Source organism: Labrus mixtus, chromosome 16 (assembly GCF_963584025.1).
Source record: "Labrus mixtus chromosome 16, fLabMix1.1, whole genome shotgun sequence".
Lineage (NCBI taxonomy): Eukaryota > Metazoa > Chordata > Actinopteri > Labriformes > Labridae > Labrus > Labrus mixtus.
In genome coordinates, this window is record NC_083627.1 from 3,171,633 (window position 1) to 3,187,688 (window position 16,056).

General features: G+C 42.3%; 1 protein-coding gene across 4 annotated transcripts in view; it reads right to left on the reverse strand.

The window, feature by feature from the left end:
• samd12 (sterile alpha motif domain containing 12) overlaps positions 1-16,056 on the reverse strand; it is a 162,875-nt gene that overhangs the window by 100,226 nt on the left and 46,593 nt on the right. For all 4 annotated transcript variants that reach the window (XM_061059400.1, XM_061059398.1, XM_061059397.1 and 1 more), the window contains exon 4: positions 7,498-7,638. In XM_061059400.1, the coding sequence (XP_060915383.1) occupies positions 7,498-7,638 (141 nt within the window). The remainder of the gene's footprint in view (positions 1-7,497; positions 7,639-16,056) is intronic.

Sequence of the window (16,056 nt, forward strand, 5' to 3'; positions counted from 1 at the left end):
TGTGATGTACCCTTTGTTTTACTATTTACAGAAACCCCAGATGAATCCACCCATAAGCAAGGATCTAGGAACATAGGCAAGGGGAGACTTCCTTTTAAAAGGCAGAAATCTCGAGCATGACCAGAGTCACTGGTGGACAGTCATCGGCCATGATGGTGGTGGCCGAGAAAGTCGGATAGAGATGTCTGAAACATATTCTGCTTTCAAAATCATTGCCATGAGCCATGTGGTACAAGAACATGATAATGACCCCTTAAAGGCTTTATATGCTTTTTATAGGCTTTTTTTCACACTTAAATGTAATAGAAATCAAGTTTATCCTCTGAAAATAACTCTGTGAGTCATGACTGTCTACAATGGGTGTAACACCCGAGTCCCACTGTCTGTGATGTTTTCAGAGTTTTCAGAGTCCTATCTTCAGTTTGTTTACATCGCCCGGACGGCCGGCTGACTCCTCCCCTCACGAATAAAAGTTGTTTAATTGAGGGACTAGAGAAAAGAAGAATAACATACTGTACTCACTGCTTAACTGTGTTTCTAGATCACGCTCATTTCAGGTAAATTTACATGCAGTGTGAAGATACGAGCATAATAAAGATCGCTAGCATTAGCATGCTAACACAATGTAGCGCAAGTTGTTTTGGTTTCATGCTGGTGCTCAAGGGCGACATCTGCTGGATCAAAAAATCACATATAAAGCCTTTAAGCTTTTCAATGTAAAGTAAGTATCCAAAGTAAAGGTAATATTAGGGGTTGAGGAAAACCAATGATTCCCCATTATAAAACAAAGGTTTAACCTTGGGTGGACAATGACACAAAAGGCACAAGTTCCAAAAGTGAAGAAAAAGTAAAAGTGAGGAGCATCTATGACCAATTTCTCTCAGAGTCGACTTGGTCTTCTCTTTGAAATCAGAATCTGTTTCACTAAATGAAGCGTAAACAGCGAGCCAGTGTCTACATTCACAGATTAGCACTATGTACTCAGAAAACCACTTTCATAGAGCTCTGTCAGCTGTGTAATTCAACTTTCTTTTAAGAGTGATGAATTCACAAGCCAGTAATAGCATATTTACTGGCACGGGGCTGTTATTGAAAAGTCTGAAATGGGTATAAGCATGAAATTGAATACAGAAGAAGAGTAAAATGAGATTTCTTTTTTTCTGAGGAGGAGAGAAACGGGACGGCTTAACGCGTCCCAAATCTTTGTATTAGAGCTAATTTAGAGGGATTCGGTGCAGTCACTCTTTGAATGGAGAAGCGGCATGATCAAGAAAACAAGCTAATTAGTCATAACATTCTCATTCCAGCATTTTTTATTGTCTTTAAATTGGACTTTTTAAAATGTCAAATGGGTTTATATGAGGCCATAACTCACTTAAATTCACAGGTTACTTTTGTGTGACATCCTGCCCTTTGTCTTTTTTTTTTTTTGTCTCAGGTACAGAATGATCTGTTTGTTTCTATGGATACACGTATTAGGTCTAAATATAAATGTACAACGAAGCAGGCACTTACAAGAAAAGCACAAAGGAGGAGCAGTAAACCTGTATCATGTTTTAAATCACCTCATAAAACTCAGCTTTATTGGTTTTCTTCCATGTATTGATCTTTTATTAAATGTCCTCCCTTTCTCATATTTTTTCAAGCTCGATTGTATATGTTTTTCACATTTCATGAAAGGGATTATTCTGGGTTGATTTTATCTTGTTTTTCATTTCCGCCCAATTGAGGCAAAGCTGTTTTTGTAAAGAGCTGTTTAATAACGTTTCTTTATACGTAGCTGTCAAAAACAAGGTTTAATGCTTCATCACAAGATGCATCAAGATTTTACAAAGAGAATGGCATTAAAATAGTTGAACATCACTAACATCTATCAGTCATTTGTTTTTCATAAATACACAAATTATTCCAATAGCCTGTTTTGATATGTCATTTTGTCCTTTTATTCTTACTTAAATTAATCTATTTTAAGATGTGTCTGAAACTTAAAATCAGGGAATTTCTAGACGGTTAAATAAGTTTATTGTTTTTCAATATTTGTATATGTTGGCCCTCAGTGCCGGTCAAATGTTGTGCTCAAACTGTAATGCAACCAACCGCCACTAGCTGTAGCAATACACTGGCTGTAATTCCAGTTAGTGGGCCTGCTCGCCTGGCTCTACTGCCTGGATGTAAACAGTGAATGGATAGCATCTCCAAAGAGCAGCAGAGTTTAGCACTATTTTGATCTAAAAAAAAGGCTGTGTCAGGTTTAACTGACAGTAACGCAACAATAACCACATTTAGCACGCCATGTGTTTGTTAACCTGCAGAGAGGACGGGCCGGAGGTGCACGCACTTCTAATGCTAGCCACATTCAGAACACCAAATTACATTATTTACCCAAACACAATATTAGTTGTGTTCAATTTTGAACTTTTGTCCAAGAGTTTTCTAACCTTGAGACTATTTTTTTAAGCCCAAATTAAAATTTCTGTTTAACCGTCAAGAAAATGTGTCACCTAGCAACACCCCTACACAAAATATTGAAAACTGTTCTGAAAATTTTCCACGTGATACCTTGAATTTTGAGGACTCTTTGAGGACTGCAGCAACAGGAGAACAAGTTAGCTTGAAATGTAGTCAATTTAATTTCCTCGTAGTAAGAGGTCAGTATGATAAAGGGAAAGTGGTCAACCAAGAACACCCCTTTCCTAGGAAATTGGAAAGTTGAGAAAATAAATCATGTAATTATTTCAGAAAACAAATTCATATACCAATTAACAGTTTGTTTCACACATTTCAAATATAATGAAATCTAACCAGGGCGTCTTAGACTTTTTATACCAATTAAACACCTTTGATTTAACGTATCATAAACAAACCAATTAACCTAAAAATGAAGATAATAAAGGAGAAGTTTCCAACAGAATAAGTCTGTTGATTGCTCCTTTCATTACCATATAACATAGATGTGATATGGAATAAGTGGTGTAACCTTTACTTTTACTTTACTTAAATGTTGCCAGGGGACTGGTCCTCTGAGTGTCCCAAAGGTCAGAAAGAAGACAGTTGGGGAACGGGTCTCAAAACAGCTCCCCTCTTACATTCACCATGTTGGGATTTACATTTGAAGACAGACTGAACATGATCAACGCTTCAGGCCACATGTGGATAAGGTGTAAGAGTTTCTACTCTCCACACAGCGACAGTATTTTGTATCATTTCACGTCTGGACGAAGTAAGTGGGAGGTAGCGAGGAGAATGGTTAAACTGGTTCCGTTTGTTTTCCACCCTGCTCTGACTCCAAAGTGCCACTCTCAGGCCGTTCACTCCACACTATACGAGGCAGCTGTTGTTTGAACATCACTCTCTGTTTGGAGAGCATCGGCCCGTCTCTGTTGACTGTAAGCAGTAAGTGATGAGCCTCCTCTCTCGCCGTCCCCACGGCAAATAGAGAGAGAGAGACAGGGAGAGGGGAAATCTAATTATTTCCCTCCCATGGCCCAGCAAGCCTTAAAGGTTAATCACTGTCCGTCGAGCTAATTCTGTCTAGGTACACTGCAGTAATTACAACACCTCGCTCTCTCTCTCTCTCCTGCTCTCCCTTGCCCTTTTCTCTATTATGTACCTTGCTTGCTCCAGCGCCCTCCTCTGCACCCTCTCTCTCTTTTTAAATAGGGAATATCTCTCTCTCATCTCCCATCGTGTTTGTCCTTTTGTCTCGATGGCGCCCATTTGTTGTCCTCTTTTTCTGTCGAGATGCTTGGCATTTATAAGAACAACTACTTTTTTTTACAACATCATGCCTCGTGGTTTACGGTGAGAAGGCAGACTCAGAGGGCAGAACAAAACACCGAGCTGTGGCAGTGTCACCCACATGGGGGAGGGGTTACTGCCCTTTGTGATGTCATGAAGGGAAAATCTCCAAACGGCCTGTTTGAGCACACATTTTCTGAAAAGTGGAGCAGGGAAAACACGGAAAGGATGGATTTTTATTATAATTGGGGGATTTTCCGACAAACTAAGGACACATATGAGTGTTATAAAAACATGGTTAAGTGTATTTTGCACAAGATGTGACCTTTGAGTGTTAAATAATCTAAAATTGTATGTGCGACTTTTTAAAAAAAAAAAATGTTTCAAAGATTTATTTTGGGGCTTTTAGGGCCTTTAATGGAGAGATAGGAAAGTGGATAGAGTTTGAAATCAGGGAGAGAGAGTAGGGAATGACATGCGGGTAAGGAGCCACAGGTGGGATTCGAACCTGGGCCGGCCGCTTGGAGGACCATGGCCTCCATACAAGGGGCGCGCGCACCAACCACTGCGCCACGGTATGTGCTAATACTTTAATACTTTAAGTATTATCAATCCTGAATATTTACATAATAATTAAAATGTGAATTTCTGCAACACAGAGTATGATGTCATGATATAGAAGGACTTCTCTCCAGACCCCCGACTGACACCGCCTTCAGTCCTGCTGAGACCGCCCCACCACTCCCTACCGTCCGACAGGGAAAACTTAAGTGACATATGTGAACACACAACTTCAGAAGATTCCAGGTTCAGGCTGTCTGAGACTTTCAGGAGTGCATTTGTAAAGATGGCTATTAGTGTCCTTCATATTATCTGATATACAGCCTCTATTCAAATCCTTTGTTTGGCTTGATCTGCAGTATATACAAACATACGTCATTTGTGTACAGATATTTCTCAGAGATTTGTAGTCAGGCCGATCTCGCAAGAAGGAGGGTTTCCTTTTCTCACCTCCTCTCTTTCTCTCTTTTCTCACTCCCTCTCTCCTCTTCTCTTCGAGCCACCTACCGTCTCCCTCTCTCCACTCTTCTTGCCATTCCTCCTCCTCCTCTATCTCCCTTTATCATCTCATAATCACCTTTCTGCCAACTTCCCACTTTCTCTCTCTCTCGCTGGCTCTGTTTCTTACTGGTTACTGCTCTATTTCCCTCTAGCAATCATTCAAGGAATTGTGCCCTGGGCCTAGAAATACTCCTCCATCTCTCCTTCCAATTTTTTTCCCTCCCTTGCCAAAAGCATCTCCAGGAGCGTTTACCTCAGGAGACTTTAAAAACTGCTGGCTCCCCCTCTTCCCTTTTTCAACCACTTTCTCAAATTCATCTCATACATTTGTTTTTCAATGATACAGCAGATAAAGAGATATCGAATAAATAACAGGAGTGTGTCAAAAAGATGGCCTGGGATGGAATGGGCCTTCCTTTAACATGGTTGGCCTCCGAAGGTGCCAACTCCATAATCCTAAACTCTGATTGGCTCTTGCAAGATCAGAGGTGTCTACTCAAAGAAACGTTGGGGATTTTGTTTAACAGGCTGCAAGTATCATCTGAAGTTTTTCCAATATCACACATTTCCTTAGTTGGTATTTGTAACTTTTTTCTAACTTAAAACTATATTGTGTTTTGTTTGTCTGTTCTTCACCCCGCGGCCCAAACAGTTTCTATGAACAGCCATGTCAGCATGACTGAGGAGAGGAGAGGAGAGGAGAGGAGAGGAGAAGGAAAAGCAGAGGAGAGGAGAGGAGAGGGAGAAGGAGAGGAGAGGAGAGGGAGAAGGAGAGGAGAGGAGAGGAGAGGAGAGGAGAGGAGAGGAGAGGAGAAGGAAAAGCAGAGGAGAGGAGAGGAGAGGGAGAAGGAGAGGAGAGGAGAGGGAGAAGGAGAGGAGAGGAGAGGAGAGGAGAGGAGAAGAGAGGGAGAAGGAGAGGAGAGGAGAGGAGAAGGAAAAGCAGAGGAGAGGAGAGGAGAGGAGAAGAGAGGGAGAAGGAGAGGAGAGGAGAGGAGAGGAGAGGAGAGGAGAGGAGAGGAGAGGAGAAGGAGAGGAGAGGAGAGGAGAGGAGAAGAGAGGGAGAAGGAGAGGAGAGGAGAGGAGAGGAGAGGAGAGGAGAGGAGAAGAGAGGAGAGGAGAGGAGAAGGAGAGGAGAGGAGAGGAGAGGAGAAGAGAGGGAGAAGGAGAGGAGAGGAGAGGAGAGGAGAGGAGAGGAGAAGGAGAGGAGAGGAGAAGGAGAGGAGAAGGAGAGCTAAAGTCTCTCCCTTTCAATCTCTCTTTCCACTTGCTAGGGGACCGAAACATCAGCAGGGGATGGAAGATGCTTTATTACCCTCCAAATGTTTTCCAAGAATTTCAAGAGTGACAAAAATCCCTAGAATTTGTTTTTCGGACCCTGCGGCAAAAGCCCTATTTGAGTGAACAGACGGTAGCTGATGGAGGTGGTGGTGCTGATGCGGAGTGCTGCTGGTAGTTGTGGAGGAGGAGGAGGAGGAGGAGGAAGACGGCTATAAGAACTGCTGAGGAAGACACAAGGAAGCCGAGAGCCACAGGGTGAGAAGGAAGGAAGACAATGACATCTGGATGTCGTCATAAAACATCCACAGTGCGATTTACTGCCCAAAGTGAAGAGTGTGTGTTATGTGTATATATCAGGAGAGACACTTCAGGGTGGTCCGGGTAGGCACACTCAGTATATGTTATTTTAGATGTAGAAAAGACAATGATGGTCTCCATTGTGACAAATCCTTTAAATAACATACAGATAAATTGACAGTGGTGCATCCAGAGGGTAGGCCAGGGGTGGCAAAGTCCACCCTTTGAAATCTTATTGGCCACCCCAAAATCCAACTTACTTCCAACACTGGACTAAGATGTTCTGAGTTGTAGTCTTAAACTAAAATGTATGAAGGGTAAAAAAAATGGCATACAGCCACCATACAAAATTAAAAAAAATCAACGGAGCAGTGTCGGGTTATAAAGAGGCTGTTGTCAGCATACGGTTGTCATAGAGACAGGAAGGACGGGCAGCGCTTTTCTTCTCAGCGCACAAACGCTTCAAGCCAGCACTCCCGAGCGCTTTTCTACCTGGAAAAAAAACCTAAAAGTTGAACACGGGGCCCAAGACCAAACCTAAAATAGCTGCCAACATTAACACTGGCTCAGTGTGACTCTTTAGTCTTACATTTTCCCAAATCACTGGGATGCTGTGAGTGTGTTGATTTCTTCAGAGTGAGCTGATTTTACAGCTATTTCCATCCATGTGTGTCCAACAAGTCTTACAACCTGTCTATGATTACTTTTAACCAAAAAAAACAAGCCAGAGAGAGAAAATAAAATGTGCATAGCTGCTGTTGTTACATAACCATTTTTGATTCATCACTTCCTGCAAGCTTTAAAACATGCAGCGATTGCCATGGCTACAGATGGCAGGGACATAAACGCTGCACAGTAAACGATTTGAATATTGAACAGAATGTGAGATGCTGGCTTCCTTGTGAATTATCTTTCCCCGGGAGAGATACAGATACAGCATGTGTTGTAAAAATCTGCAGCGTATTAAAGCTTGTTTGAGCAAACACTGTGCCTCATGAGATAAAGAGCCTTGTAGTAAAAATGTGCACAGTCCAGTCGTTATGTTATATTTCATGTGAAATGTTAATGTTTGAGGTTGAATGAATTTTGAAACGGAGAAACTGCGCGGGGAAAAAAGTCTACCTTGTGTGAGAAGTTGAAGGGTCCTGACTTCTTCTCGGACGCGGAGCTGCAGGACCTGCTGCAGGATGTGCTGCCTCTGGGATTCCTGCATGATTCCCATTCGCTCCAGCTTTCTGTCCGTCAATCTCATCAGAGCCCGCCCTAAACGAACAAAAAAAGAAAGGGTTAAAAGTCAAGGGCTATAAGAAGCAAGAAGTCACTGGGATTTAATATGCACAGCTGGAGACACTCTAAAAGCCTTTCGGATTAAGCATTCATGTCCGAGGAGGAAAACCCACACAAACAAATATGGCCGCCGCGCAAATCGTTCATTGGGCGTTCATAACGAGAAAGAGCTTTTCAAGGTGACGTCTGATTCTGGTGTTTAAAAATAAATTGCTTTTCAGTCAGTCAGAAACATTTAATCTCCAACTTGATTCTCAAAGTTTTTTTTTTACATAAATAGGAGGTACTGTATCTCCCTTGTGCGAGATCCCCTCACAGCTTCTTCCCCCTAATTGCAAATCGTTGTATAAAATCCATAATTTAATCATCCAATCAGTTTCTATGAGAGGGGATTTGGGCTTCTGGTACATCGAGAGTAGAGTATGGTGTAATTATTAACGCTTGTTATGAGTGCTTTTGTAACATGAGGGCCTGTAAGCAGATAGGACGATAATTCAGGGTAATTACGAGGCATTAGGTCGAAACCCGGAGAGTCTCTCTTTGCTCCTTTTTGCTCTGTTGAAAGAGACAGGCTCTGATTGGTTGAGAGCCGGGGGAAAGATCAGTCCTATTAGGGCGATCGTAGTTAGTCCATAACAATCTACTTCCTTGTTTTATCTCGCCTCTCGTCGTCCTCTACATTTCTGTTTATTGCCAGTTCATTAAAGTTAATGATTATGATTCGCATCAAGATTGAAAGAGAATTTGAACTGGAATTTTTTTTTTACGATACCAATATCAGTATGATGTAGACGCTACATTAAACTCCCTCTTTTCATTATCCTCTTTGCATCCCCATACATTCCTGCTTATTATTATTACATCATCATTAAAGATGGCAAATCTAATTAACTGCAAGATTGAAATCAAAGTTCTCCTGTCCTGATATCGGTTTCTGGATCTGTATCGATGTTTTCTGCTCTCTTTTCATTCAATACAACTCAGTTTACTGTCACATCATTAAACTTACACACACAGTATGACATTTTTCTAATATCTGTATTTGTACTGTTAGTTTTTCATCCTCTAGTGTCTTATTCTATTTCTCTTCCATTCATCTAGTACATCAAGTTTTCTTTGCCTTATCATTACAGTTAACAGATGTGAACAATTTCAGGATTCAAATTGAATGACTTGTCATTATTTTTTTGTTTCTGATCTTGCCTTTTTTTTTTTAATTTGTATTTTTCTCTGACACATGAGCTACCTGTATAATTTACCTAAAAACACCTATAACAATCTTCTATCACACAGCTGTAAATAAGTGTATAAGGGTTATGTCGGCTGGTTCCAGGTTAAGGTATTTGGTATCGGTCTATACTTAAAGTGAGGTATTGGAATCCTACTTTGGAAGAAAAAGCAGACTCCAAACATTTCTAATGAAGACACTTCCAAACGCTTCTAAAAAATAACAACTGTATGAAAGGCTGACTTTATAACTTAATTTCAGACGACTTGTTTTGATCATTAGGACATCCAGAGCCCCGCTGTCACTTTGCCACCCCATCATAGAGGGGAGTAGTTGGAAAGAAAACTCAGAACCGAAGAAGTGTTGGTGATACAAGTCGACGGTGTTAAGCCAATTTTCTCCCTGTCTTCACAAAAGAAGCTCTTCACTTAGTGTTAAGGCCAGATGAGGGCCAAAAATGCCAAACACAGTTAAGATGCTTCATCACAAAATGGCTGCTGGAAGTACCCATTACATAAACACTGGGGAGCTGAGTGGAGTCATAAAAGCTTGGAAGTGAGGGGAGCATATTAAATGTGGAGGATGGGAAGGCAAAGATTAGTGAGCTGGAAAGAGAAAGTGGACTGATGAGTCAAGGGCGGGGCATTGGGGCGGGAATTTAGGGTGAAGAGGGAGATGTATTTAAATTGGCAGAGTGAAACTCCTGCACATAAAGCACGCAGTTATGAGACTATAAATATTGACCAAGCATCACATGGTAACTCTTTCTGTAACCAAAGATAGATTGGCATGGCAACAAGAGATCACTTTTTTTCTCTGCTTCTAAATAACAGCAGATACAAGAGACACAACAGAGCCGTCTAACCGGGAGACATACAGACGGTCACACCATCACATGTTGACATGGGACAGCAGGCCCGGTTCCACAAAAAATGACTGAGGGCGCATCTAATATTTAAGGGGATGCAGCTACAGTGACCTGCAACACAATTTAAAAAAAAAAAGGTGTCCCGGATGTGGTCCCTGAGGAACATACGGGTGATCTGCACCAGTCATGACCATCAGATAATGGATGTAGTAAACACGATGTGAGTCACTGCTGTCATCCGAAAGCCTTGACTACTTCTTGTAAAAAAATAAAGTTTCTGATACCCGTTCTCAAGTTCTGTGTCTCGTGTCCCAACAAATATCTACAAAACGCTCATACGTCCTGGTTTTGAACAGTCCCTGTCCTGGTTTTAACCAACCAAAACAAAAGACCTGACACTGCTTTGTCTGTATAAACTATGTCTAACGAAGGCTGTTGCAGTTTGAACCAAAAAGAAAAACCATCACTAATGCCCAACTAGTCAAAGTTCAATACTGATTAGTCTGTACATGTGTCAATCAACCGCGGCTTTACTAGCCAAGCTTATCATATTAACAGAACCTGCTGCTTAATGACAGGTAGGCTAGCTGTCATACTGAAAAGGAAATAAGCATTTTCCAAAGAGCTCAACAGGAGAGTTACAGCTTCCTTCGAAAAGTACCAAGCAGTGAATATGCCGCGTTTTGCACACACTGCAAGTGTCCATTTTCAGACACCCATGGTGGAAATGCCCATAATCAAAGACATATTAAAACGAGCAAATACATATAGTAAGTACAGACTGAAAGTAGCGCTGTTGTAACCTACTTCAGGGGGCTGCTCAGGAGTGCACCTTTACCGTTCTTTACCAGTAAAATTAAAGTGTCCCAATATGGAGGTTTGAAAATATTGTCACCCTAACTTAACGAAAAGTAGGCTAATTCTTGTTATGTAATAGAGTTAACGACTCCTTCCAGTTATATGATTCAGAGTGTGTCATTAAAATATTTACTGAGAATATTTTAAAAAAGGAAGTCATTACATGGCAGTTTTTATACACAATGTCAGCTTACAGCTTCAGATGTATTAATGTAGGCAGGTGCAGCACTGCGGATGCCTGGAAATATGAGCACGCCGACGACTGCAAACAATCTGCCAGAACGTGCGTTGGTTGCCAACGCTCCCCTCCTTCCGCTAGACCAGGCAGCATCAGCGGGCTGGAACAGCTTCTGAAAAAAAAGTCGAAGTTTCTACTCGCCTGCCCTGCAGTTCTGAGCCATTGGCTTCAACAATCCCACCATGCCTCAGCTGGGGATTTTTTCAAACCACAATTAATACGCTGAGCAGTGTAGCTTGGCCACGAGAAGAGACGGCGGAGGATGAGGAGGGCGAGGACAGAGGAGTAAATTGGTGGGAAGGAAATAAATGAAGTAAGAGAGGGAAGGATGCTTGCTGAGGTCCAAACTGAGTATTAAGATGGCTTATTGTTTTTGCTTCAGGTTTTTTTTTGTTGGTGTTTACAGATTTACAAATTGCATAATACACAATGCATGCCTATTACCATGTGAGAGATAAAGACATTTGACATACAGGCCAAACACGACAAGACTGGACAGGAAAAGAAGCAGATAGACTGGGCTGATGGGACAAACTGCCCATCGTGTTTTCTTGTAGGTTTGTTACCAAAAAAGAAAGAAGAAAATAAATCGATAAAATAGCCATAAATTAAATGAAACCCCCCAAAAATAGACGTGTGGGCCAATAGGGTACTACTTTTCAAACTAATAGAAGACATGGATGATGAACCATTTGTGGGAAACAAAGATGAATCAGCGTTGGAGGAATTGCAGAACAGGGGGACCAGGTGTTTTCAGAGGATGTGATGTCATTTTTCAAAGATGCAAGCTGTTCCGAGTGGTCTGCTTCAGGGTTAATTCGACTAAATTCAAGCAGCATGACAGAAAATTGCCTCGGATCATTTGGTTGGTCAACACACAAACACACATATGCACGCACACACAAAGATGTCAAAGAAAAGACATGGCAGAAAATGATTACCTCTTGACCCAAACATATATTTAACACACTGCGACACATGGGGGGGATGTCAGTGCAGATGTAGTTCTGAACATGTTTACAGTCACTGTCGTTGAAGGCAACACTGACCCCTTTTAGTCCGTCCACTTTATACTCTGTCTGTCTCTATCACTGCAGCTTTTTATATGAACAAATATCGAATGGATTAAATCTTCAATCTCTCTTCTGACACCTGACAGACTCCCTGGTATTATCTGCTCCCCATCGCTCCCTTTCTTCTACTTTTTCCATTGGATTTATTTTGGCAAGATAATACTAGAGGAGGTTTCACAAAAAGATTGAAAAATGAGTTCAGTTGTTCAATGGTGCAGTGGTTACTAGGAACGGGCAGTAAGCTTATCAAGATTCTTATTATATATTTATGTTTTCGCAACATATTCAGGTAATTTGATTATGTTTTCAAACTTGGACTTTTGGTATGCTGCCAGTGTTTGTAGTGTTTCTAGGTAATCGTAGGGTAGGAAGGTAGATGGGTGTGTTTTTCCTTTATTTGGGCCGATTTTCAGCTGTAGTGAGTCAGTGGGAGAGCTGTGATTTGATGCCATCCCTAGCCCTTCCCCTTTGTTCATTGGCTCACCAGACTCATTTTACTGTATCTGAAACTCTAAAATTTCTTGTATCTATAACACCTTGACCAATAAAGGCGGTGTTTGACTTCATCTGCTTAATTTAGCCTCCCTAAATCCTTTAACTTTAACAGCAAGGTTTTGTGGTAAGTTCCCATTGCAGCTTTTAAACAAAAAGGAATAAAAACCGGGTCAATGGTGTCCAAGTCTCACTGATATGCATTGGGAGCGAAACTTCCCTAAATCCCAATCTAAACATTCAAACGAAAACATCCATCGCGACACAACCTTATTACCAGCAGGATCTTGAGAACCTGCTCCCAACATCTCCGATGCCAGATACGACATGTGCACTTTGTGATTCTCGCAGACTACAGGCCTCCATGGTTCAGAGCTGTTTGGGCGGCAAGAAGAGGGACCTACACACGATGTTAAGAAGGGGATTAATGTTGTGGCTGTGCATTTTCTTGATGATGATCGAGATGATACACAGACCTTATATTAGCATGCATGTAAACACACAACGCTGATGTGAGTACACATGTCAACACACTGTCTCTTTATATTAGATTAATGAGTGTTGGGTGAGCGGCAGTGTTGGGCTGAAGCTGATTATTCTACAGCTATAGTCTGACATGTCAATGATTAATGGGAGCTTACTGTGCATTTGTACACATACAAACACAAAAATCTCACACAGACTCGTCACATTTAAAAGCATGTGCAAACTGGAAAGTATTCGCCAACTGTTCCATTTTGCACATGCATCTACATAAAATGTCACTTATCCTGCAGGAAGCCACTTCATTTCCCCATGGAGCTAAAATGCTATGCTAATTGGGGGGTAAGGACAGGCGCACAATGGCTGCAAATTAACCTTCCTCTCCCTCTCGCTTCAAAAATCCCACTTTTTTTATTTTTTTCTTGGCCCTGACATGTTTTGGCAGCTGCTCTCAAAAGCCGACGCTCGGCTGCAAGAATGTATTCTATGACTACTTCTCCTCAGGTAAATCTCCCACACCAGTCACACATATTTTTCTCAAATCTCCCGCGCAGCTGTGCGCCCATATGTGTGTCCTCTGGGGATGAATGTCACTGAGCTACATTTGGCCACTTCCACTCCAAACCTGCACTACACTCTCTGTCAAGCACAGAATAACAAGTGCAGTGTGAGTGTTAAGCACTGGGTAGTGAGAATACTTTTTTTTGGCTTCATGTGTAAGACTTCCCCTCAAGAGTGAAAAGGGGCAAACAGCTTTGGAATTCAACTAGCTAACGACAGTAAATTATAGACTGTAGCCACACTGGGCAGAGTCTTCACTGTGATACCGCGCAGCTTGAAGTCCTTAAAGTAAATTGTAACTGATTGTCACAGTCACAGAGTTGCTTGTAGCCCTCCAGCTAAAGGGCTACAGCAGCCGCTAAGCACCTGTGATCCGATGCTAATGCTATTCCTGACTGCAGCAGAGGAGGACGGTTATGATCCTGCAGAGAACGGGGTTCAGTCTCAGTAATTAAACTAGTCCAGCCAGCAAGCCAGGGAGGGAGCGGAAGACACACAAATACCCATCCAGGAAGAGATAATAAGCCGCCTCAGTCCTCCTGCACTTGTCACAGCGGTGGTAGCTTCATGCTGATTTCACCACGACTGATCTCTTTCAGTTTGCCGATCATTATCTGGCACAGCTGTTGGTTAGCCGCGAGCTAACAACCTGAAGGCAGCTCCCTGGGACAGTTACTGTGGATTCAGTAATAAGGACTGAAATCATTGTCAAGTTTATTATGGCGCTAACTAACTTTCCCGAGTTAAATGGACTTTGTAAGGTCATTATTTAAAAAAAATAATAATAATAAATGCTGAATGTTATGAGTTGACGCTATACAAATAAAAAATGATTGATTGATTGATTGATTGATTGAATGTGTTGACAGGGATGACTAAGAGTTCACGTTCGATGTTCTTTTGAACTCCTGATGACTTCGGTTGCGATCGAAGCCACATGCGTTAACTCGGTCATGCAAGCTGTGAATTGATCTCTGTCGGGTTGCACATTACGTAACACTGCCTGAACTAGTGACATGAAAAAGAAAAGCCGATAGCCTATAGTGGGTTGGTGGGTGCGCCCCATGTGCAGAGGCTGTGGTCCTCCAGGCGAGCGACCCCCGGGTTCCAATCCGGTCTGTGTCTCCTTCTCCGCATGTCATTCCCTGTCCGTGATTTCTATACATGATCTTCGGCCTTCATGACATGAAAGAGCTTTAGAGAGACAGGAAACTTGGTGAGAGAGAGCGGGGGTGTCATGCACCAAGCAGCCTCAGGATCTGGTCTCGAACCTGCGACCAGTGCGACTGCAGTGCCTCTGTACATTGGGCGCCTGCCCTCCCAAATGAGCCATGAGTCATGAAATCATTGAATAGGTCTGCCTTTATACAAGCTTAGGAAACACATAGCTAGAGCTCTCACAGGTATTCTTGTGAAAACATATAACACACTTTTAAAAAGGTGTCTGTGTCTGTGGTAATTTACAACAGAGAGTGGAAACTGTTAGGTGACCTTCTTGTCCCCCCTCCCCATTCCCATTCCCCCCGCTGGCCTGCACTCACACTGCTCCAGGACTAACCGGGCCTCAGCACTGTTGGGAGTAAACCCTGTCTGGCCTTGGCTTTTCTTAGCTGCAGAGCCACAGCTGAACTCTCACTGGTGAAAGGCGAGTGGGTTCGCACTCAGCACGGTGTGAGAGGATTACTGTAATCGAGACTGTAATCACACGGCGTCAGAGTGGTGATGAGACGCGCCATCTTTGGATGAATCAGTCATTTTCTTCCAGCAGGCTAACAGGAGACATGAGCTGAAATCACTTCAGTATCAGGTCAATTTTCTTCTTTCTTAATATGATTACAAAGGCATGGAATCAGTCTGGAGAAAAGAGAATGACATGGACTGTAATGCAGTATTAAAGTGTCTTATTAAGAAAGAACATTTACTTGTTTTTCCGCATAATCGTTGAAGGATTAAGTTCCAAATCCTCCATATGGAGAGGCAAGGACAATATTTTCAAAACACGCAACTGGCAGGACAGTAATTAAGTTTATATCACCCACTGATATAATCATCCTGTCAATGGCATCATTACCCACCATTCCTTCTGTCTGTGCATCAAAAAACTATCCCCAGAACATCAAACTCCCATCAGCAGCGAGCTGTTCAAATTTACTTTTTGGAAATGACACAAAACAATGGCCGCCAGTGGAGCCGTTTCGCTGCCTCGTAAGTTTGATACGCAGCCATGTTAGTCACTTCCCCTTCGTTTACTACACGCCTGTTCATCTGTTACACAGTTGGCTTTTACGACGGCGGAATAAATCTACTCCGGGCCTGTTGCTAGGTGTCCTCGTCTGGTTTTTGAAAAAAACGTTTGTCACCTTTCATCCGATTCGGCGGCTCCTGGAATCTACATTCTGTCCGCAGCGTGAGACCTTTTTTGGGTGGACGAGGAGATCTCGGCTGGAGTTGACACGGGCTGCTGTTATTTTCAAAGTTGGGGAGAAATGATGGATCCTCGGACCAGAGGCGGCCCCGAATAGAGGGCATTAAAAAAATAACTGGAGTGGTTTAGTATACGAGCTGCTCGATACAGGCCACCCCTCATTAAACC